Source organism: Anoplopoma fimbria, chromosome 8 (assembly GCF_027596085.1).
Source record: "Anoplopoma fimbria isolate UVic2021 breed Golden Eagle Sablefish chromosome 8, Afim_UVic_2022, whole genome shotgun sequence".
Lineage (NCBI taxonomy): Eukaryota > Metazoa > Chordata > Actinopteri > Perciformes > Anoplopomatidae > Anoplopoma > Anoplopoma fimbria.
In genome coordinates, this window is record NC_072456.1 from 5,484,232 (window position 1) to 5,509,029 (window position 24,798).

The 24,798-nt window shown below is 41.8% G+C and overlaps 2 protein-coding genes across 2 annotated transcripts; one reads left to right on the top strand and one right to left on the bottom strand.

Moving 5' to 3' along the window:
* Positions 1-706: 706 nt before the first annotated feature.
* Positions 707-19,428, bottom strand: orc1 (origin recognition complex, subunit 1). Its single transcript, XM_054602550.1, is given in 19 exon segments — positions 707-1,210; positions 6,454-6,541; positions 6,621-6,790; positions 6,883-7,002; positions 7,992-8,141; positions 9,256-9,363; positions 10,560-10,731; positions 11,677-11,778; positions 12,798-12,904; positions 12,998-13,262; positions 13,376-13,477; positions 14,501-14,563; positions 14,841-14,951; positions 16,043-16,301; positions 16,540-16,800; positions 16,803-16,983; positions 17,941-18,113; positions 18,205-18,332; positions 19,140-19,428. Coding segments are annotated over 19 exon segments (2,850 nt in total). The 5' UTR covers positions 19,235-19,428; the 3' UTR covers positions 707-1,015.
* A 775-nt stretch (positions 19,429-20,203) lies between these two features.
* Positions 20,204-24,736, top strand: prpf38a (pre-mRNA processing factor 38A). The gene is made up of 10 exons (XM_054602437.1): positions 20,204-20,465; positions 21,047-21,206; positions 21,423-21,544; positions 22,395-22,480; positions 22,562-22,672; positions 23,003-23,115; positions 23,230-23,256; positions 23,352-23,443; positions 23,874-23,922; positions 24,207-24,736. The coding sequence occupies exons 1-10, from the start codon at positions 20,336-20,338 to the stop codon at positions 24,250-24,252; spliced, it is 936 nt and encodes a 311-aa protein (XP_054458412.1). The 5' UTR covers positions 20,204-20,335; the 3' UTR covers positions 24,253-24,736.
* The last annotated feature ends 62 nt before the right edge of the window (positions 24,737-24,798 follow it).

Consider the following 24,798-nt stretch of genomic DNA (forward strand, 5'->3'; position numbering starts at 1 on the left):
AAATTTTGTTTCTTTGCATGTTCAGATTATTAATAAAACAAAGAAATGATGATGTAATTGCATAGACAAATATTAAACTGTAGGAGTACAGGGATGACAAAGTCAGCAAAGTCTATTTGGCTGCACCCCCAAATGACCCTGCATCACCATGGTTACCTTTGTTCTCTTAAAGGGAACATGTCACCTTTACCTTTGTTATATCCCAGTGCTTCTACCTTGGTGAATTATGTGCTTGCCCACATGACAAGTCCACTACAAAACTATGATATAGATAAAATAAATTAATTCCACCTTAAAAGGGGTTTGACATTTAAGTAATGAACACATGAATGCATGACTAATTCTAATCAAATTCTACAATATATATTATTAAAATGATCATTCTGCGTGTATGAGTACAAATGCTTTTGGTACTTTTAAATATATTTTGATGCAAATACTTTTGTATTTTTACTAAGTTAGATCAAACGGAACCTGACTCAATGCCCGAGTCACTGGTTTCCAAATGAAAACTACAGACACGATGTATCTGCTTCTGGCTCCTCTGAACGAATACAATAACACTGAGATAACACTGAGTCAAGTCCATAAAAATCTGTTCCATTGGGGGGGGGGGGGGGGGTTGTTGATAGAATTACTCATCTGTTTTCATATTATCACTGCATGAACAATAACTAAAGGGTGGTTTATATTAAAGATGGAGTTTTATTGCATATTCAGGTATTAAAACATAAAATAACATGCACTGTACAACATTAAAAATAATTCCCTTAAGAGCAAAATCAAATTTATAACTTGGGACATCAAAATAAAAAAGACGATGCAAATAAACTTTGACTCCAAATATTTCCCTCTGTCCAAAGTGTGATATCTGTCTTAATCTGAGGAGTTTACACACAGAGTAGTTAAAGGCTTAAAAACTGAGCTCTGTGTGATTTTAGTCATTTCAGTTTGTAAAACTCTGGTAACAATCTCCCACGTGGTTCAGATAAAGGAGTCTGAAGAGGACCCTCACTCAGTCGGCCTTCAGGGCGTAGAGCACGTCGTCCTGGCTGACGTTGAGGCGGACTCGCTGCAGGATTCCCAGGCGGCTGGGCTCCAGCAGCAGTAACCTGCAGGCTCCCAGCCGCTGGCACACCGCCAGGCCCTCCGACACGCTGATGGGCTGCAGACCCTCCACCCGACACAGAGCCTGGTGCTGCACAAACACCTGGGGCCCAGAGAAACAGAGTGGAGGACATTAACTCTGTGCTTCAGGAGCTAAAGATCACAGCTCGACCAATCTTGGAACCCATCGGCCTGACGACGATTTAACCTCTGAGGGTAACGGCCATCATCTCCGAGGTTAAGGTGTTGCCAGCCAATATTTAGATAACACATAACTGATATCCGGGCCAAGAATTCCTCTTTGGAGCGCAGGTCATTGTCTACAGTCCGATTAGCAACTTCAGAAACAAAAAGGTAGTTTGGGTTGAGAGTCGACGTCCACTAGCGGACTGTTCCAACGTAGTCAGTTTACAAGCAGATTTTAGCCCAATAAAAAGCTAAGTCATCGTCAGACGATCGTGACTGGTCAATACTGCTCTGACTACAAACGGAAACCAGAACGCTTCTAATACCAAAGATCTTGTCCCGCTGCCAACACAGATTACAGCTTCGTAGAGAAAGAGATCACAGCTTGACTGAAGAGAGGAGTTGAGTGTCTGTGGTTAGTTCACATGTGAGGAAGAACAGAGGAGAAAGTATGTTTTTTTTTTTTTTTTTTTTTTTTTTTTTTTTTTTTTTTTTTTTTAGACAGCAAAGATTACTTTTCTTGATTCGAGGGGAGAGTTTTTCATGGATAATAGTGCGGTGCCCGTTAAAAACATGCCTGATCAGAACAGGGTTAAATGCTTGGCCTGTGATGCTGCCTGCAGCTTTCTGGAGAACCGCACATACAAACAACTTCACACACGGCTCTTCCTGGGGTCCTCAGCAAAACACTTGCCGTGACATTGTTATGTCATGCGGCACACACCCAAGTTGGGGCTTCCCACAGTCATTAACATCAGTGAAATACACTCTGGTTCAAGATAAAACACCGGGACTTTACCGTTTGGCAAGGTAGACAACCTTGGCCTGGGGCCTCAAACTAAAAGGGCCCCAAATAGCTCTAGATTTATTATGATGTTAAATTATGAAAATGATTAAACAATGATACTATTCTAACTCAGTGTGCCACGAAATAACTTACAAACAGCCCCCAAGGCACGTAACAAATATGCAACTCAACTGTATACTACTTACAGTGTACTTCCACTTCAAATGAGAGCATTGTTTACCCAACAAAGAGATTGGTTACATTGCAGTCTCAGTTCTATTTCATCCTTACTGACCGCTAGAGGCAGTGCTTAACACTGAATATCTTCCGTGTTGCACACATGCAGGTCGAGTCTTTATAACAACAAAGTCACGTGTGACCTCTGATGACCCCAGCCGGGTAAAAGTTCCGGTGAGCATCCCTGAGATCAGTCCTTTTTCATATTCTTGTTAGGCAGACTTACTTTAATGGTAAGATTGTGTACAAGCTCGTCGCTTGTAGCCTTTTGACCACCGGTCGGAGTTGCGGATCTCTCGCCCTCCAAAGGCTGGGATGAGCTGTCTCTCTTCGCCGTTCGGACCATTGAGCTCCTCTCATTGTAGAGTTATACACTGTCGTGTCCGGCTCAAGCTAACCTGGAGGGACCCTAGTCAGACTAGGTCCATATTGATATTATGTATATTAACTTTTGTAGCATTACTGATTTCACAGTCAGCAGAGTGCTCTCACTCAGGCCAACTGGTAGGACACTAATATTTAAAGCGTCTGTGCTAGTTAAGAGTGTTCTCGCTCCCCTCTCACTGTGTAGACTGTTCCCTGCCTGTATTCTTCGCAGTCATGGAGTGCTCTTGCTCAGACTGACTTGAGCAACCCCGCATTAACTAGAGTCGTGGCTATGTTTAACTCTCCTGGCTGTAAGACCTGTATTGCTCCTCTTCAGCCTGAAGACGGCCATGACCTTTGACCCTCTTGTCTTGCCCTAGAGCATCTGAGGGAGGGCCTCTCAGAGCACCCTTGCATGAACTGCGGCATCATGCCTTGTGCAGTAAGGGCTGCTAGGCTGGCTGAGATGGAACACCTGATGGATGATGTTGGCTTCCCCCTGTCAGGGCAGTTAGATCCAGCCCAACCTACCCATTTCAAGCATCGGGTCGCAAAGGCAGTAGGTGGTCCACCCAAGAGAGCTAAGTCCAGGTGGATCTGCTGACCGCTGAGCTAGCCCAGATAAAGCCGCTTCTCCTGACCCTCCACCCTAGTGCAGGGAAGGCTGATGCATCAAATCCACCTGTGGCTGATCTAGTTCCAGAGGAGGACGTTATCTCCGTGGTAGCATCAACCAATCTCTTTACAGAGCAGAGTGAAGCGCGGCCCTCCCAGGCTTATGGGTCTGGCTCACGCTCCTCATCTCGTAGTTCTTCAGATGGGGTAGAAGACAGCTCCATGGGGTCTGTCATATACATGGCATTAGCACGCCTGCAGCTGGATATACATCAGCCAGAAGCTCCCCCTGATAGTGCCTTTCTCAGGCGCGTTCCTGCTCCCGCCAGCTTTAGTGTTTTTAACTCTGAGGAGTATCTGACGAAGCGGCATGCATGCTGGAGGGACACGAATGCTCTCTCCAACTTTACGTCAGATGGCCGAACCCTAACAGCCATGCAGGATGCGGCAAAATTTAGCCTAGAACATATGCCATCTATCGAGCCGACTATTGCTTCCCTCATAGTTTCCCCTGAAGAGACTGAGGACTGATGTGAGGTGCCCTCGAACCCAATGTCACAGATGACCTGCTCTCCAGGGCTTATTAAACAGTGGTGCGCATTGGCAACTTCCTCTCTCACCTCATGCTGGCCCTCTCGGCTTCTCTGCAGCAGGCTACTTTTGACGCATCCTCTACCAGCCTCAGCGATGCTTCATTGCAGGCATTTGCGCTCATGCGAAGGAACTTGGGAGTCTGATGTCCACTCTGGTTCAGACTCGCCGCCAGGTTTGGCTGGCGCAGTCATCCCTGTTGGAGGCATGTAGGAGGACCCTCCATACTTTCCCAGTGGAACCCGGGGAGCTGTTCGGTTCAGCTGCTATACAAGTGCTTCAGCAGACAGTTCAAGCTAGTAAGACCAGGCAGCAGTTATCTGGTCTTCACAGGGACATGCACCCACCCCCACCCCCACCCCCCAGGCCTAAGACCTCCCACATCACATTGTGCGCCGTCCTGGCTTTAGTCGGCACAGGACAATGCTTGTCTTCTCCCTCTCATTCGGACCGGCTGGGTCTCAGGGTGAACATGGAGAAGAGCTCTCTGAGTCCCCCTCAGAGCATGCACTTCATTGGTGTGGCTCTGGATGCAGTCACTATAAGGGCCTGTCCGTCACTTCAGCGTGTGGACAATATCCTCCACAGCCATCCCCTGTTCCGAGGGGCCAGGCGGTTGCCCTACATCCTCTTTCTTCGCCTCTTGGGCATTTCCTCTCCAGTCACAAGCCTCCACTGGGGGAGTTACGGCTTAATCCAGAGGTGGTGCGCAGCATCTGGGGGCTCTTCGGCAGGGCAGAGGTGGATCTCATTGCCTTCCCACTGTTTCCTCTGATCTAACCAATGCTTCTCAGAGTGCTTCAACAGGGCCACATACTTATGCTGGTGGACCCCTTATGGCCAGCCAGGACTTGGCCCTCCCTGCTGCACAGACTCTGCTGCTAGATGCTCTGGCGCCTCCCCGACAGGAGAGACCTCCTGTCTCAGCTAGGGGCTCAGATTTGGCATCCCGATCCCAGCCGCCTTCAACTGTGGATCTGGCCACTGGAGGACTATTCTGAATGACAGAGTGTCATCTACCCATCTTCAGTACATGATGAAGGTTGTTTTCTGACTGGTGTAGCTCAGAACAAGGACCCAGTACAGTGACCCGTGCCTGCCATACTTGAGTTTCTGCAGTCCCTCGTAGATAGGGGCCGGTCTCCATCTACTCAGAGGGTGTACGTGGCTGCTATTTCATGGCAGCATGCAAAGGTCGACAATAACATAGTGGGGAGCCACAGGCTAGTGTCCCTCTTCCTAAAAGGGGCCCTGCGGTTGCGTCCCCCAGGCGCCCCGAAGGCTCCTGCATGGGACCAACTCCTGGTACTGGACATCCTATGCTTGCCTCCATTGAACCCTTGGCACTGCATAGCTGAGGTGGCTGTCGGCCAAACAACTTTTTTCCTTGCCATAACTTCGGCAAAGCAGGTTGGCGAGCATCATGCCCCGTCGGTGAGTGAGCCATGTCTGAGCTGGAACTCAGATGGCTCGGGTGTCACTTTGTGGCCTAATACAGCATTTATCCCAAAGGTGCTGGCCCGCTCATATGTCAATCAGCCTATCCAGCTTGCAAAGTTTGACCCCTCGTTAGGAGAGGTCAACTCTGCTGTGCACGGTGTAGGCCCACAGAGCCTATGAAGAAGCCACCACGTGCATACGGCGGTCAGAGCAGCTCTTTGTCTGTTATGGTGGTCCTAAGAAGGGCTTTGGTCTTTCGAAACAGTGCGTGTCCCACTGGATAGTGGAAGCCTTTGCCTATGCATACAAGACAATCAGGTGTGTCTCCACATCATGGGCGACTCTGAGAGGTGTGCCCGTGGAGGATATATGTGCTGCGGCCTCATGGGCATCACCGAGCACATTCACCAGATACTACAGAGGGAATGTTGCAACCCCCTATCCACTGGGTCTGGTTCTTCTGCCAAGTTCCTCTGCTTCAGCTGTATGAGGTATGTACTTGGGATTCTTCGCGAGTCATCCAGTGCTAAGCACTGCCTCTGGCGGTCAGTAAGGATGAAATAGAACGAAAGTTAAGGATGTAACTACGCTTCTATGAGTCCTGGATGACCGCAAGTCGGATCTCGTGAACCAGCAAGAAGATTTTGGAGGACTGATCTCAGGGACGACAGCAGAACTTATACCCGGCTTGGGTCATCAGAGGTCACATGTGACTTTGTTGTTATAAAGACTCGACCTGCGCGTTGCGCGAGACAGAAGATATTCAGTGTTTAGCACTGCCTCTGGCGGTTACCAGGATTCATAGAACCGTAGTTACATCCTTCACTTTCAATTTTACTCGCAAAGTATATAACAATTAAAATATGATGAATTGTTGTTCATTGAACTAACCAGCATTTTAGAATTAATGTTCCACCTTGAAGGGAGGTTAAGTAAATTTAAGCACATTGTGCTCTCTCTAACTCTGCAATTGAATAAACATTTGAATCCAGGACTTCTACTGTGCATTATTGGGATATGTACTTCTACTTCAGAGAACCACCCTGAAGTAAGAAGCATCCTATTAGAATTGAAAGTTTCCAATGGAATATTTATTTTTTACTTTTCTGTGTGTTTATCTTTACCTGTTGGAAGGTGGCCTCCTCCAATCCAAGCCTCCGAAACTCAGCGATGACCGCCCGGAGGAAGAGCTGCTCCTGCACTGATGCACACCTGAAGACACATATTAGTCACTTCATCTCATCACACCTTTCCAACTCCATCATTAATGTGACCAGAATGAGAGACTCACTTGATGGCAGTGATGTAGGCGGAGGAAAACATCTCATTCAGCGCCTCCATCACGTGACTCATTCCAACCAGGCCTGTGGCAGAAGGGTCGGTGGCGGAGTGCTCGCAGATCTCCGTGGCCCTACGGCAGATGTCCAAACATCGTCGAGCGTCGCCCGACAGAGCGGCCACCTGGGAGAGGGGAGGAATACCTGTGAGTGAACAGACTTTTGAGAAAGCTCGGGGTCAGGTGAGAAGGTGTGAGAGGCCTCCCAGTCGTTTACCTTCCTGGACACCAGCTGGAGAGCGTCCTCCTCAAAGGCCTTGACCTTGTTCAGCCGGGACATGATGATCTGCTGCAGCTGCTTGAAGCTGTACGGCTGGAACGACATCCTGGTCAGACCCTGGAAACATTTAGGCATAGAGGGTTTTTGTTTTGTTGTACAGATAATTATTTACATTCCAGCATCATTTTCCATCATAAACAATGATAAATGTTTGAAAAGCTGCTTGCAGTTATAATCCAATTTATCAGTGATTTCACAACTCAATTCCAGTGTGCATCAGACTGCCCAATAGGTGTGGTGGTAAACGTTCTTGGGTCACTTTTAACAGCAACGAAATGTGGAGAAGTCTTTGTCTTAACAGTTCCTTGCAAGGGATTCTTGTGATTTTGCACGATCTTGCAAGAATCGCGGGATCACATGTCACACAAAAATCCATCCTGTCAGGATTAAAGTGATGTGTTTGTGACCGGTAAGCCAGAGCATGAAACAATCAGCGTCCTGTGAGGAGCTGCTGGCAGCTACAGCGAGGCATAGGTGTGTGCGCGAGATGATGCGGAGAGGCAACTCTACCCCTATCTTTATTTTATTTTTTACAAAAGAAGAAAAATGTAGTTACAAATGTATTTTACTTTGAAATGTTGCCCCCTTAATTTCCTGTTTTGCAGTGTTATTTTGGGATTCCTCTTATTCCATCTCATTCAAGGTAGAGTTATTTGATTTGTAATTTAGATTGATTCCTAGATTTAAAAAAGGTCCTAATATCTATTTAAAATTAATTAATTAATTGATTTATATTCACCCTAAAACTAATACATTAAATTCTTTCAAACAAGTCACGAGAAATTTGCTGCATGGGCATTTTCCCCTAACCAAACTACAAAGAGAAAATCTGTCCACATATGTTCTAGCTTTCTATCATTAAATTCTAATGAATTTCAGATTTGACCTTAAAGTGCTTCTAATGACTAACATTACACCGACTCCTTTTCACTATTTCCCGGCAGTAATGTGCCTTCGAGTTGTAAAGCCTATGAATTATATCTTATGTTATATCCCCAAGCTACGATGTGGGTTTATCTGAATAAAGAGCTGCGAGGCTCCCTCACCAGTCTGCTGGCCACTCTGTTGATCATGATCCTCTCCGGCAGGTCCATGGTGTTTGCGATGGTCAGCACCACCAGGCGGGCGTGACGCCGCGTCGGCCAGTCGAACAGGTTGTACATGACGTTCTGCTTCCTTGTCCATAACAGGTCCAACTACAGGCCAAAACAGAAAGGGTTAAAGTGGTGCGCGGTGATGGTCGAGCGAGCTAGACCAAAGCTGTGAATCAGAAGAACAAAACGTTTTTTTCTGATTGTGTCAGAGCGGTTACTTCCTTTTTCCTACTTTGACAGATGTAACAAAACTTATGATTGACCGTTTTTGGCTTTAGTCCGTGAAATGTTTTAAGGACTTGTCAAGTTGTACATCAAGCACTTGAAGGGGTTAAGCTTGAGGTACACACATCCTCTGAGGAAGTTGCTACAATGTGCAAGACGTGCATGTTAGTGACATCGCATGAATGAGATCAAACTCAATCAAACCAGATGTGGTTAACCAGATATTGTGTTCTTTGAACCGTTTCTAAACTTCAGTACAGTCTTCTCACACTCTCTTTCTGCAGAACTTATATTACTATATTTTTCAGGGATATTTTTGCACTTTAATCCATACCATGAATGTGAAGCTGGCAGCATTGGAATAACTGTAGGATTTTTATGAAGCAGCAAGTCTCTTACACTCAGGAATTGCCCTTTGCAGAGGATCTCTGGAGCTCTGGTACCTTAGCTAACAGGTGGAGGTGGCGCCCCCGTGTACAGCTGCCGACCCGTTACTGTGGCCTGTCCCCTCTCTCTCTCTCTCTCTCTCCCCATTCCCTCTCTCTGTCGCTAAAGCCCAAACAATTAATGTTTTTAAAAAATGAAAAAAACAGGAAACCAACAACGTGCTGGTGCTTCTCTCAATACTGTCTGACTTGCGTTCTGTAGTTCTTAGATACAAGCCCATCGGTTCCCACAAGAGACGTAAATCATTCAAATGAAACCTCAGCTTTGAGCAGCGTGTTAATCCACATTTTGTGCTCTGGTGAAGTCACTCCCAAAAGACTAGGGAATACTTGTTAGGAGATACATTCACTGTTGGTATGAGTCTGGTGATGAAGAAAGATATAGAATATCACCAGATTTATCCTTCAGGTTTGCGGAGCCAGGTTTTTATTAATATTTTTTAACATTCATTATATTATTCCTGTAAAATAAATATTTGTTATTGTAATGATTTTGAGAGATGCCCATAAAATAAATGCTCATCAATATGAAATAGTGTTCTTACTTCGTCCACCAGCAGCACAGTAGTCTCCTTCCTGGGTGCAGGGTTGCTGAACCTCTTCTCCAGCAGAGCTGCTGCGTGGTCGGCCGTGGCCTTCTGACCCGTCAGTTTCTGCAGTCGGTAAACACACCACACATTTTAATCCAGCTGGAGCACTATTTACCCCTTAAAATTAAAGAAACAGATCAACGTTTCCCATCTCCAGAGGTAGCTAGTGAGGAATGACGTCTCCAGCTTAGTTTCGCACAAAGACTGAAAGCAGGTGGAAACTGCTAGCAGTAGGTAATGTTTGTGGACTCAAAAGAGACTGATACATTCTTTTTTAAATAATCGTCAAAATCTGCGCAGGAACTTAACGTATTGTCCCTGGAATGGGTTAAACTCAACCCCCTAGATCCTACATTTCCAATAATGCAACTGGATTAAGTCTTTATTACACCCTGCCTCCTAAATGGCCTCATCAACACACCTAAGTTTATAATGCAAGCTTTCTGTTGAACGTTTGTCTGCTCTTTACTGCTTTTTTTATTATCTGGTGATACAAGTCAAATCAATAAAAAAGTGTTAGTCCTGAAAATGTGACCCTTTTGAATCCAGAGACAAATCCATTTTTTTTTTTTTTTTTTTTTTTTTCAACATTCAAGATAAACCCTGATAGGTGATAGAATAGGGGCGCTGAGTGGGCTGCATCCCCCCCTGTTGGCCCAGAGTTAAAGTTGTGGAAATATAGTTTTATCTTTTATAATAATAACCTCCGAATTTGACAGCATATCTTTTTGTTTTATTATTTATTGTTAATATTATTTTTATTTTCTTGTGGACCCATAATGCTGCTGTGTTCAAGCATGAAAACGTGATAAATTTGAAAGATAAACACATCTGGCAAGTATCTTTACATGACTTTGGAGAAGCTGCTGAACATACCTGACGACAGCAAACTAATGTCACAGAAAATAACCTAAAATACCACAGTTGAGTCCTTGTTATATTTCAAAAGCAGCTAAAAAAAGACTTTGAAAAAACAGGAAACAGTGCAATGTTATTTAGTTGAAAGTGAATCTCACAGAACTCAGTACTGACAGGATGGCCATCAACAGTACACAAACATGAGCAGCAGCTGAGCACGTTCACTGTTTAAATATCCTCCATCATATGAATCATATTGTTTATTCTGCTGCCCTAATTTCATGCCTGCTCAAGAAAGAGTAAGATTTAACGATAGAAAATGTACTACATCTGTCAGCTGTTTGTTCAAAACATCAATATGCTCATGCACTTTTGTCTCGTGTAAAGTTCACTGCTCTCACCTGCAGGATCTGGACGTAGGCCTGATGAGGATCCGTCATCTTCATCCCGTTGATCTCGATGAAGTGGAATGGAGGGATCTCGTCCACGTCGGCCGCGTGCTGCAGACAGCGCATCACCTCCTGGACTGTGGCTGTCTTCCCCGTGCCCGGCACACCTGAGATGTACATACACCTGAGACACAAACAACAAGAAAGACAGTCTGAGATTATGTCATTAAATACATCTGTGCATTTGTTTGAAACTAGTGTCCAGAATGGAGTTTCCCTGTTACAAGGAGGGTTATTATGATGAGATAAAATATATTACATCAGAAGGGAAAAGATGTAAACATTATAATAACATTACTGGGTTTATATCATCTCATTTAGGTTTTGGGAAATAAAAAAAGAATAGCTTCCAGTTCAATTAGTGGTCATCCTGTAGGTCACAAATTACTTGATTTGTTTATTGGCAGAAAATGTAAAAATAATTGTGGCCTTTCCTGGTCTTACCTTATTCTGAATTGAATATATTTGGGGTTTAGACTGTTTGGTTGGATAAAAATCTATTTAAAGAAGTCACACTGGGATATAATAATAATAAACATTTTTTGATTAACAATATATTTTATTTCCAAACATATAAATCGATTAATTGTCAATGTTAACACAATTCAATAAAGGGCAATAAAGGCTTCACTTATTTTGATTGAGCAGTTTGTCGTAGACAATTGAATAAACCTAAAGAAGAGCCGGTTCTCCTGATTGATTCTTAAAATGCTTACAGGCAACCATGCCGTTAATATTATAGCAGATAATAATCTAATAACTGCTGCTATTGGAAGAGAAAGCTCCAACAATAATTGAACTTAAATTTGCTGGAAGATAATGTACAAACCACTGACACATTTCCCAAGGGTTATGTCTAATTTTAGGGTTTTCTTACTCAATAGTTTTACCATTTGAGCACAAACTAATAAAAGAAAACAATTAGCGAAGTGAAGAAAATGTTCACAGCTCAGGGTCTCACATACCGTCCCTCCTGGTTAGACTCTGTATTGTTTGTAGGTTTTCCATGTTGGTGCAAATATGTTTCTATTAGTACCAAAAGAAACCAGAATCAGGATGTGGATCTTACCCCCCCGTGCCGTCTACGATCTTGCTCTCCACGAAGCTGTAGATGTCCTGAAACTCCTGCTCTCTGCAGGGCAGGGACTCTGGCACTGAGGACACATGCAGCCTGAAGAGACACAGTGACATGAACAAACATTTATGCACAACTTGGTAATGTATTAATGTTGATGATCTGCTAAACACTTTGTTATTTATGCAATCTTGAGAATTTAATAAGTAAATTCTGGTCCTTTGTGTTGTTTCTGTTAAAAGTAAATTAACAATACTTCAAAATGTAATTAATGCCATAAGGACTATCAGAGTACGTGTTTCCTGAAAAAGAGACATAAAAGTCACCCACTTAAGGAAATTTCAACCTCCTAATGAATAACGAAATTAAGTTTCTGGAACGAAAAACTATTTTTCTGGCCTGAATATCCCTAAATTTACTTCCACTGCGCTAAAACTAGCACTGACACAATAAGATAAATGATCCATGAAACCAAATATCAATAGTCAGTTAATCTCTTAATCAAGCAATCTTAATTTATCAAGAAAAATCTTCAAACAAACATTTACTGGTTTTAGCTTTCAGATATGAGGATTTGATGCTTTTTCTCTGTTTTAAACTGTTATATCATAACTGAATATCCTTGTGTCAAAACAAGACATTTGAAGAAGTCAAATGACGACTTCAAAAGACGACTGTGACTTTGCAATGCACTCTTTTTTTCACTGTTTTCTGGACATTTTACTAAACAAGTAATCATAAAAATAATTGAATGATTAAGTTAGTTGAATCCCTGAAATCTATTTTTGAATAAATTCAGGGAAATTTTGTGAATACAGGTGTTAACAGACACCAACCAGCCAGTCAGAGATCAGGATTTTTTGTGTGGTCGCATCAATATTATCATGATGATTGTTATGTGATGAATTCTGCATCCCTGATGTGCAGTGTTAATAGATACACTTCTGTTGAAGAGCATGGAATCATCAGGTATATTGTTTTTGTTTCTTCTTTCCTTCAATAATGGAATAATAATAATTTAACAGAGATAAACAAATTTATGGGGCAGGAGATTACACATGTTGAACATTAGTGTATATAGATGGGGGTCAGAGGTCACCGATTGTTGCGCCCACCTCGTTCTGGCCTCCTCCAGAACATTAGCAGGCTGTCGGGCCGGTAACGACCTGCTGGGGATGCTGGGAGTGGCGCGATGAGGAGTCCGTGGCGTGCCGGGTGTGATCTGTCAAAACAGGAAACAGTTAAAAGGAGACAAGATGAGAAAAATAAACCACGACCTGATTCGGTCAGTTCTGTACGTTTTCAGATCTTTTACCTTCTTGTTTGGAGTTTTTCGCGGCGTTCTGGTTGAGGAGCCAGTTTTCTGCTTTGACCGAGGAGTACGAGACCCTGACGCAGAATGTCTGCCCTTTTTAAAAACTACCTCCTCCTCACTATCAAGTCCTGTCTCCTCCTCCCCATCATCATCCTCCTCCTCCTCCTCCTCCTCACTGCTGCTCCGTAGCTCCTTCTTGGATGGAACAAACTCTTCCTCGTCCTCTCCGTCTGAGTTTAGGTCCTGCTGGTTGTCCAGAAGATTCCTGATCAAACAGAAAGCGAAGCCTCACTAATCTGAAGTCTTCAACAACAATTTATGAATCCATCAATCAGTGGACTGACAGATCGATGAGGACGACTCTCTCTTCGCACTCACAGCTGTTTTCTGATGCGAGACAACACCAGCTGGGCCGACTTCCTCTTGGAGCTCCTCGGTGTGACCGGTAGCATCGGAGAGTTTTCATTATCCACTTCAGCCCTGTCCACATCACACAACAACAGTAGAAGATCCGTCATATTTTGATAGTATATAGAGTCAGGTGGAAAAGGGAGATATAATGTTGTAACTGATGGAAAAGGAGTCAAACTCAGAGAGGTTTCAGGTGTTGTCTTTGCAATCAAGATATTCAGAAAATGTTTTAGCTTCTTAGTGTCTGGTACAGACACAATAATGGGTGGTAATTAAATCACCTTGGCCAGGACTCTTAAGTCAGATTCTGTGGGTCCCCCTTCAGACAAAATTTATTTAAAACAAAACAAAAAAAACGTATATTTGCTAGTTTTCCGCACCAGACAAATATCTGTTTAGGAATTTAACTGAGATTGTCTTTTTCCAGAGACAAAAGAAACATATTTCTTACAATAAAGCACATCTATATTGCACATATTCTATATACTTCATACAAAGTCATTTCATTAAAGTACAGCTTTTTCATTTAAACAACAGATGTGTTGTACATATATTTACACAACATTTTTATATTTGTATTGTCCTTTGTTTCATTTTATTTATGTTTCTTGACTGTAGCAGTAAACACTTTTTATCGTTTATTTGGTATAATGCATCAAGATACCAAGGCAAAACACCCGATTCTGATTCTGATGTGATATTCTGTAACTTTGTGTACATTTGGGGGATGTCAACATAAAGAATAATGTTGCCATGGAGTCAGTGAATTAGCTGTGGGATATAACTTGAGCTCCGTTTCTTTTTTTGCCTTTTGCACATTTATTTACATTTCTCCAATTAATTATCATTAAAAGTTATCACACAATTGATACTGAAGAAAACATAAAAAACATGATGATTCTCAGTCGAGTTCTGCAGTTAAAAGCAGTGGATTTATGGAAATAGAAGTAGAAGTAATGAAAGTATGAACAGATCATAAATAATGATATCCTCAGAGTGGAAGTCACATAAGAATGTCTCTGTGTTCAGGTTTGACTCTGAGAAGGCGTTGTGTTGTGTTTCGAACACCTGCATGCACATATGTCTACTCACAGTACGCCCAGGGCTGGTTCCTTCAGGGTTTTTGGTTCTTTTTTTCGAGAAGGAGTGGTAGCTCTGTTTGAAGACACATTGGAATTTTGGGGTTATAACGCTGTGTATAATGAGAGAAAAATAAACCCATTCATGATTAAGTGATGTGTGGTTAAACAACCTCATCCGCCCATGCAGACTCAAACCTCAAAGAATAACAAGAAAAAACCTTCACCACATACATGTGTCATCTACAGGTGCAGGGATCTTTTTCTCTGACACACCCCTTTGTTGTATACCGGGACTTAACATAATATTACGACAGTTATTAGAACCACCAGGCCTGCGGTGTCTGACTCACTTCTGCTCCCTGGTTGCATACTGTCTCCTCGGTGTGGCATTTCTTCTTCTGGGCGTCTTAACCGAGCCTGACGGTAGCCCTGCCTCCATCACATCATCACCCTGCTGAGGACTTTTATCCAACAGAAGAGGCAGCAGTGAGTCTGCACATTCAAACAGGTTTTCTCTGGTTGAAACCAGTTTAAAACCTGTGGTGAGCTTGCAGATTGCATTGAACCGAATTCCCCTCTTCTCAGCTCTCCTTTTCCAAGCATGAGAAACTACAGTGGCACTCAGGGAACGAAAAACCCGAAACAATAGAGGACCAGATCCCTATATAGATATAAACAGCTCATGCTAAGCCAACAGCTAAAGAGTTGTTGTTGAAAGGCTAAAATGCAACAAATATGGATTTAATATTTTGTTAGATTTGAGCAAAACTGAAAATTAACATGTTTGGAAATTACGTCATATCTATCTTTTTTTCCAATATATTTTGACTTTAGGACTGAAAGATGGACTATTACACTGTATGTTTCTGTACGATATTAATAATACTAATAATTTGAATGAAGTTTTGAAGTTTCAAACTATACAGTACAGTCCTTTTTTTCAATGATGTATAACAACCTTTCATGTGGTGCAGGTCTTTCATTTATTCTTGCTACATTTTTTTGCATATAGGTCTATAGCCATGCTAGCTACTGTGAGGCTTTACTTGAACTAAATGTTAACGGCAGCATGCTAACATCTGCTAATTAGCAATAAGCACATTATAGCTGAGGCTGATGGGAATGTCATTAGCCATGCAGGTAATTGTTAATAAACCAAAGTATTGGACAAAGTACTGGTATTAAAATGCTTACATGGCGCTAGATGACCAGTCAGAGGATCACTAAAGTTATTAGAATTTCAACCTGAGGGAAAAATGAATGTCTGCTCCACATTCCATCACAGTCAGTCTAATAGATGTTGAGATGTTTAACTTAAAAGACAGACGTTATCATAACTTGACGCTAAAAATATGACGTTTCATGCATGGTTTAGTCTTGAAAGAAAAAAGATAGTTTCTTTTTTGGCAGAAAATCCCAGTTGTAGCAAAAACTTACAACTAGGATATTTCCAAAAACCCTGATGGAAGCACAGCTGCTTTAACCTGGGTGTTTTTCTACTGACTGTAAAAAGATGTGGACACTGTGACTGTGTGGGAGTGTTGACTCTCACCTGGTGGAGTCGTGTCTGGCAGACGATGGAGGACTGGTCCTCTCAGAGAGTGACATCTTGTGGAGGACGACGGCGGAGGGCTTCAGGGGGAAAGTGCCCAGAGTGCCGTGGGGCTTCCTTAAGGGGGTGAGGCTGTGGGTGAGGGGCAGTGCCCGAGTAGGAGAGGCCGACAGTCTTTGGGCCAACATGACCTCCGACTCCAGCTCCTCGTCCAGCAGCTGGCTCAGGATGTCCTGACTGATGGACTTCTTGTCCGGATCTGATGGTACGAGAAGAACATTTTTCTTTTTATTTTATTGCAATAAAACGGTCAAGTGTCCGTTACAAAGATTGGATGTATTTAAGGTTACAGTTTTGCAAGTTATTGTTGCCAGTTGGCCGATATATCTGCCAATACTGATGTACAGTCTCTGGATTTTAAAAAATCTACCACTACTACAACCAGAAAAGAATGCACTTTATAACGGGCATTAAATGTCTGTTTTTAAAACACTCACTGCTGAGTTCCAGTTTCTTGCGGACGCCGGGCGTCCTGGCCGAGGCGTTCCTCCTCTTGGCGCTCAGACATTTTGAGGCGGACAGTTTGGTGGCGGAGTGCAGCGACTCTACTTCCGCAGCATTGGCCCTACCCGCACTCATGGTTGCCCGGCCGTATCTCACTTCCGCCGATGTTGCCCGGTGCATGACGGTGAGGTCCGGAGTCGGCAGGGCACGTCGGGCGGGGCCTCGAGACGCTGGAGAAGCTGCAGGCGGGGAGTAGGGGGTTGAGGGGGGAGGGAGGGTTTGGGACAGGGAGGAGGGGAGGAAGCTGGAGTAAGTTCAGACTCCACCAGAGCAGCGTCCAGCGCTTTGAAGGTCTTGGAGTCCCAGGACAGCTTCACGTACAGGGCGTCCCTATCGCCAGAGTCCGGGAACGGAGCTGCTCCATCCAGTTGCTTCACCTTTGAGTCAAAGGACAGAGACTTAAAGGGTTATTTCACCTTATTCACACAAAACATTTTCCCTCTCACCTTGCAAAGAGCAACTCCTACACAGTTCTCCACTGATTTAGCATCGAAATCCTATAACAATATTAAACTCATGATTGGCAGATAGAAAAGACGATATCGCTGATTCCACTGCATTGATTATTACTTTGTTTCTATTATCTTTAGCCCCAGCTGACATTCACGAGACAAAAACAACTATTTTATTGAGAATGCTAAGAACCACTTCTCAAAAACCCAAAACAAATTATCTTTAAGACACTTTTATATGCAGGACCTGTTCAGATTGGAACCTTTTCCTACAGTGGAAATTGCTCACAGGCATCCCGGTTACAGTGATCAAAACTCTTGGGACAGAATCATTCCTATACAAATGCTGTTTAAATAATTGCATAATGTGATTAAGTAGTCCGCTTACAGTGTTCTTTTTGGGCCTTTCATATAAGACAACATACGTATATTCTTCTTCTACTTTACTCCCAGGACACTTTACTTCCTCTCTTCTTATGGCTGGCTAACTAAAGCTGGTGCTGGGTTCATCATGACGGTAGAAAAGATCATATTTTTACCTCAATGAAAGACATAGTCTCCTCAAAAACGAGCCAACAAGATGCTTTACTTTTGGAAGCATTTTACATTTCTTCCTAAAAGTAAAAGATTGTTGTTTCTTGTGTTTTTTCATGGAACCTTGGAAGACTAGCAATTGCATAAGAAGACTTTAATCGGTTACTTATGCATTCATATGAAATGATATGTATGAATGTGTGATAAGAAAATATGAGAACTGCATATTAAAGGATCTGTTTGCCTAATTACAAAAACTTGAAGAAAAAAAGCACAGTTGTCCAGCTCTGGAGGAAAATAAGAATTACAGGAGTATTTGCATGTTATTCAAAGGTCACTGAATGTCACCTGAACAGGTCTGAGGATGGACCCTGCGTCAACCTCGTCATCACAGCTGCGACCCTGGTAGTAGAAGATCTCCTGCGAGTGAGGCTCTCTGCCCAGCAGCTTCAGTTTGCTCAAAGGCACTTCAGACACACGAACAAACCACTGAACCACCGCCTTCTTTTGCTTCCCGCTCTCTGAAACACGACGACAGAAAGAGAGAGAAGGCGTTTTGCAACACGTCCTTGAGGACGGAGTCAATTGTAGCGTCACGTGATTGTGCCTCACCGTCACCAAACAGCCTGATGACCTTGGCCACATACGGGTTGTCTTCATCCTCTCCTTCTATGAGGATGTGTTGGCCGGTCTTAATGACAGTGATCCTCGGGAGACCCTCCACACTGATGTCCAAAGAGCTGAGATTCACAGATTCAGAATATTAATACAAAGCTCATCAACAGAAAAATTTAACTGCCCAGCAGTTTAGAAAGCAATACAAATTAGCTCCACCTTTTCTACTACTTATATACAAGTAGAAGATCCAAGTACTTCTTCTTTTGGTTAAAATAGACAAAAAAAAAAACCCGAGATAATATCGAAAGACAAATGGGATATAAATAGAATAAAATAATGTTAACAGTAACCTAAAACTGAATAAAACAAATCAAACAGTGACCTTGAAGTACAAGATACGAATGAAAGTCGAAAATTGAATTAATCTATAGGCAGGGCTGACATTTTTAGCCTTGATTTATAAAAACAGAAAGTTTTCTAGTAATGAATATATTAATAAAAGGCAAAAATCACTAATTTAGCAACTACACTTAAATATGGAACATATTGAAAAGTATAGAAATGTCGTCCAGAGCAACTAAGTACATGTAATCAAGTACTGTACTTGAGGTACTTTCTTTGGGCATCTCCATTTTATGCAACTTGATATCACTACTCCGCTTCATCTGACAGCTTTAGTGACTTCACAGATTACAGTTTATCATCCATTCTGTTCAGTGAAAGCCATGCATCTCTTGATGTGTTGATTTGTGATGAACTGAAGGATGACGTGTTCCTGTATGCGTTGAGAAAATGTAACTAGTTACTTCTTAAGCTAAAAAATAAACCATTTAAAAAGCCTTTTGGATCAGCTGGCGTGGATGACGTTAATTCTTCCACCACCAGAGAGAGTTCTCCTTCTCCAAAAGACAAAAACACTTAGTACTCACCCATATTCATAGGTTTTTAACTTCCTGTTGAAACTTAAAGGCTTCCCACGCCACTCGTAGACTCGTCTGACTCTCAGTCTGGTGAAATACTTCATACTGTGTCTGCGGATACAACAATACGAACAATAATCAGGACAACGAGAATACTTCTGTTTGTCCGTTTATCTGCTTGAACTCAAACCCTGCATCGAAAATGAATGAAAAGTGTACAGGTTCAGTCTGCAGACGACACACAGCACCACTCATATGTTTCGCGCGAAAATTGACGTAGCTTCCGTTTTCTTCTTCTGCGGTTTTAATGGAGAACGTTGATGGTCCATGCTGCCCTCTCCTACACCGGAGGGCACAACACCACATATCACATTAGATATTAGATATTAGATATACAAAATAATAAGCCCAGGATGAAAGATAAAGGGAGAAATAAATAACTACAAATATATATGAAATTAAGTCTAAGTCTCACATTGTTCTAATGCTATCTTTTTAATTATACAGTACCAGTCAAAAGTTTGGACACACCTTCTCATTCATTGTTTTTTCTTTATTTTATTTTAATTTTTTTCTACATTGTAGATTAATATTGAAGACATCCAAACTATGAAGGAACACATATTGAATTATGTGATAACAAACAAATGCTCAACAAACCAGAATATGTTTTATATTTTAGATTCTTCAAATGGTTGAATGAGAAGGTGTGACTGGTACTGTAGATAGTGGTGGCAGAGTCCTGTTCGTCCTACTCATAGAAACAGCATGTGTTCGAGCTTTAAATTGTGCAGCTCTTTTTCCTATTTGAAAAAATATATATGTTTCCATAGGGCCTATTAAAAAATACTTATTCTAAGTCCCTTTTCTATAATCATGTCTTTTGTGTTATAACATTTACATTTGTAGAACTGTGATTTTATTAACGTTTTCGCTCCCTGCAAGTCCGTTTTTATTGTTATTTGTTCCGTATAAATAAAATTCAAAACCATTGAAACCAGCGCACCTCTGCTCAGCAGTCTTTACGCAAACAGCGACACCTGCAGACCAATCCGGAGAATGAGCATTTCATTCAGATTATTATTTTTCTACCGGAAGTGTCGATAGACTGTTTCCGGTGGTGCGTCGATAGACTGTTTCCGGTGGTGCGTCGCAGGCTGTCGCTGTTGTGCCCATGCTAGCAGAGTAATTCATTTTTCATTCCGATGGCAAACAGAACTGTCAAAGATGCGAACAGTATCCACGGGACCAACCCGCAGTATCTGGTGGAGAAAATCATCCGGACCCGAATCTACGAGTCGAAGTACTGGAAGGAGGAGTGCTTTGGTCTGACCGGTGAGTAGCACGTTAGCCAGGGAGCTAACGTTAGCTTCCTCTCGGCTAATGACGTCCACCGACAACCAGGCGGATTTTACCCCCATGTTCTCTAATTAAATCAATTTAATATATAAGAAAATGGGAGTGTATTGTGGAACTATATGTGTCACTGTGTTTGAGAGTTGTTTACTCTAGATCTGTTAGAAATCGCAAAAATGAGTATGTTAAAGCTAAGTATGTTAAATAGCACAACCCGAATGGCTGCTAATAACAATTATGTCATCAACAATTAACCTGCTATTAATATTATTATTTACCCGTAATGTAATTATTCTTTAAACAAGTAAAAGTAGCAAATGTTTTGCAACATACAGGTGAGATTTATAGTTTGCTTTTTCATAACTTGAGTACTTCGACAACCCTCCCACATACTGTCTTGAGGGAAAGGGAATCTTAATGTAACAACATACAAATGTGTTTTAATACAAAAGTGAGTTGTATGAGTCCACGGGGAATTGTATGAGTCCACGGTTTGTTTTTGTTCTTTTGTATTCCACAATGACTGCTAATAAAGTGTGTGCATGTTGTGTGATTCACAGCTGAGCTGGTCGTTGACAAAGCTATGGAGCTGAAGTACGTCGGTGGAGTTTTTGGAGGAAACATAAAGCCCACTCCCTTCCTCTGCCTCACGCTGAAGATGCTGCAGATTCAACCGGAAAAAGACATCATCGTTGAGTTCATCAAAAATGAGGATTTCAAGTGAGTTTCAATCTATTTAAAGAATAAAGTGAACACTGGCTCTGTAGTCCCTATACCAAACCAGAGCATAGGAAAGAATGTTGGCAAAAAAGTGGTGTTTTCCATAGACTGTACATGTCAGGCATTAATAATATCTGCTTGGTTCTACTTTGCTTGAAGTGGATCTTCTGCAGTCATCTTACTGCTCTGTCTTTGTTTTTTTATTTTGTTTTTTAGATATGTTCGTTTACTTGGAGCGATGTACATGAGGTTAACTGGCACTGCAGTGGATTGCTACAAGTACCTGGAGCCGCTGTACAACGATTACAGAAAAGTCAAGAGTCAGAACCGAAACGGAGGTGAGTTTTTGATTGATCAACTCGCAGTAGGCACATTTTGGACCGTTCCACAATGCACACCCTGGAATCAAAACAGTGGTTCCCTTTTGCCTGCTGTTAGTCTGTTTTCAAGCCAAGAAGAAGAAGGAGTTCTCATAAGGGTCATCTGTACATTGTGTCTGCAGATCTTTTAAAGAAATATTATTTTCGAAACGTTCTTTTTCTAGTTTTTAGATTAGCATGTTTGTTTATTTGCTCCTGCATATCTAAAAAGGAATGAAAATATTTCATCTTACCTACCTACTCTACCAGAAGTTTTACATCAAGAGTTTGAAAAGTAGATATTAAGATGAGAAAAGCCTTTATTGTTCCACCATACATTTATTAAGCGTTTATATTCTGTATATTAAGCCTTTTTCTTATAAATAAGTTGTATTGTGAGGAGGACTGTAGACACTCAGTCCCATGTTCTGGTACAAAACAAATTTAGCTGTTTTTATCTACAAATAATTATCCTAATAAAGATGCTAGAACTGCTCATCAAATATAATGCAGTATTAGTCAGTGCTCTTTGTATTGCAGGTGTAAATAAAACAACAAACAAGACAGAGTGGTTTTAGGAGCTTTTGGTTTTCACAGCCGACCTTCATATCTAACTGATCAAGAGCCAAACAAATATTTCCAACCAGACTTTTGAAAACTCTGTGAATGGCCCACAGAACTGAAAAGTTGGCTCATGATTAAATTAAGATGAAACATTCTCTCCAATACAGTCAGAGTATACTTATTTTCAATAATTGGGCCAAAATTAATTTTTGAACCCTGCCTATGTTGTGAATGTTTGATAAAATGTTGGTTTCTTTTGTTTTAGAGTTTGAGTTGATGCACGTGGACGAGTTCATTGACGAGCTTCTTCACGCAGAAAGGATGTGTGACATCATTTTGCCCCGACTTCAGGTACATTTACAGCATGTCTGTTCACACACACAGCTTGATTCAAGTGCCCACACCACTGATTTGTGTGTGTGTGTCTTACAGAAAAGACACGTCCTCGAGGAGGCTGAGATGTTAGATCCACGTATTAGCGCTCTGGAGGAAGATCTGGATGAGGTGGAGAGCAGCGAAGAAGAAGATGAGGAAGAGGAGAAGGTAATAATGTTTACGCAACCTTGTGGAACACCGTGTTATGTGAATGATTAGCAATGGCAGATATGGTCATATACAAGTGAACTTTTTTTATTCTAAATGTGTGCTGACACCACATCTAGTTGTTCTAGTAGAAACCCTTAAACTCAGTGAAATTTGAAAAAGGCCAGCACACTGTAGGTCACATGTACTCACTTAATTTACAATATTACGTTTCAGTCCAGAAACCTTTTCAGGTAAAATATGTAAAAGTCTGTAATACTCTTACTTTGTGGAGTTTGTAACACTGTTGACCTATTTTAACTTTATTGTTTGGGTTTTTTCCACCTGCAGCCGGAGAGAATCCAGACCCCTGAGCCCCACAGACGGCGTGATGGTTACCGTGACAACGACAGGCCTCGTCGCTCTCCATCGCCTCGTTACAGACGCAGCCGCTCACCCAGACGGTTTGTGTTTTAATTATCCAAAATAAGACATACATATTCTCTTTGTAACGTGACTATAAATCGTTGGTTCCATTCTAAATCAAATGTCTTTTGTTGGTTTATTTGTTTTTCCAGGAGAAGCAGATCTCCAAAGAGGCGAAGGTATGTTGGCATTTATCTGAAATCCCTTGTCACCTTTAAATATAACACATCTAGCTCACGCTCATTTATGTCTTTTGTTGTGTGTACTGATGTAGCCCATCGCCCCGGAGAGACCGCCATCGCAGCAAGAGCCCCCGCCGCCACCGCAGCCGGTCCAGAGACAGACGCCACCGCTCCAAATCTCCAGGTAAAGAAATGGAAACAAGCAGGCCTCTCAGAACTGTTTGTAAAAAATAAACATAATAAGATAAGGCTCTACAATTGACCTGTAGAGGCTGTAAAATAATAAATAGGATGGATGTTAAATTCACTGATCCACTGTCGTGCATCACATGACACCCATCTAAAACCTAGCAAAAATATTCATCTGAGGAGATTATTTTTTCACACCACCTCATTTTATCAATTCAGGAGTTTTTAAAAGGTGTCACAAAAACAGACAGATGTCTTCAATTTTGTGGTTTTCTTTTTATTTGAATTCAATGCAACACAGATGTACGATCAAGTCTGAGAAAAGTTTTTTTTAATGATGAACAATAACTGAAATAAACTTGTTACTGTATGTGATGATTTATCGACGGTTGATTGGTACTTATTCTATCATTATTTTGAACCAGGTCACCACAGAAGCCACAGACATCGCAGCCACTCAAAGTCCCCAGAGAGGTGAGTGATACTACTGTTATTATGACTAAAATATGCAAAACAATTTGCATATGTGGGGCTGGGTATCATTTCTTTGTAGGTTTTATGATAATAGCACAGATTTGAGACCGGAGTCAATTTCACCACAAAGTCTGTACAGTAGTTTTCTGGAGCTTTTGTTTTTAAAATCACATGATCCTCATCTTTTTATTTTCCTGTTTATCTCCAGTCTTAATAGTAATGAGATGTGAACCATTTGTTTGATTCATTCCATTCAACGTCATTTTGTTTCTTCTGCATCACAGGAGTTCCAAAAAGAGTCACAAGAAGAGTCGACGAGGAAACGAGTGATCTCCCTTTCCACTTTTTGATTTTTACCTCAGAACTGTCAGAGGAACTGGCCTCTTGTACGAACATTTGATGACTTTTTACATTTTTATTTTTATTCTACAAGTTATTTCAACTTTAGATGTTGGACCCCTGACCTGTCTGTAAGATATAACAATGCAAAGCCCTCAGGTTTCAGCAGTGTGTATGGACAGTATCTTATCACTCACCCCATCTGCAGCCTTTCAGTGTCATTCTGTGGATCCAAACCTTTGAGAGAGAACAACCGAATAGTACTCCCTGTTTTCAGAAAGTTCTGGCCATTATCGATCAGTTTTGGATCTGTGTTAATGTAGAAAATGTGTTTCTGTATGTTAAGAATGAGTTTCAGACTCTGACTGACCTGACATTTTGTCAGAAAATAAAGACCCTGATTCATTAGTTTTGTCTTTTTGGAAGTTTGTTTGATTCCTGAGGAAGATTAGGACCCACAATTTATGATTGATGCTTCTGGGATTTTATTTTCAACAAACTATTAAATAAAATTACATGCAAAAAAGATTACAGCTC

What these genes read in the sequence shown, in the direction of transcription:
- prpf38a (XM_054602437.1), top strand. Translation starts at nt 20,336, where the DNA reads ATGGCAAACAGAACTGTCAAAGATGCGAACAGTATCCACGGGACCAAC. An exon ending in GGAGTGCTTTGGTCTGACCG is followed by an intron (nt 20,466 to 21,046) that starts GTGAGTAGCACG and finishes TGTGATTCACAG; the next exon opens with CTGAGCTGGTCGTTGACAAA. An exon ending in AAGATGAGGAAGAGGAGAAG is followed by an intron (nt 22,673 to 23,002) that starts GTAATAATGTTT and finishes TTCCACCTGCAG; the next exon opens with CCGGAGAGAATCCAGACCCC.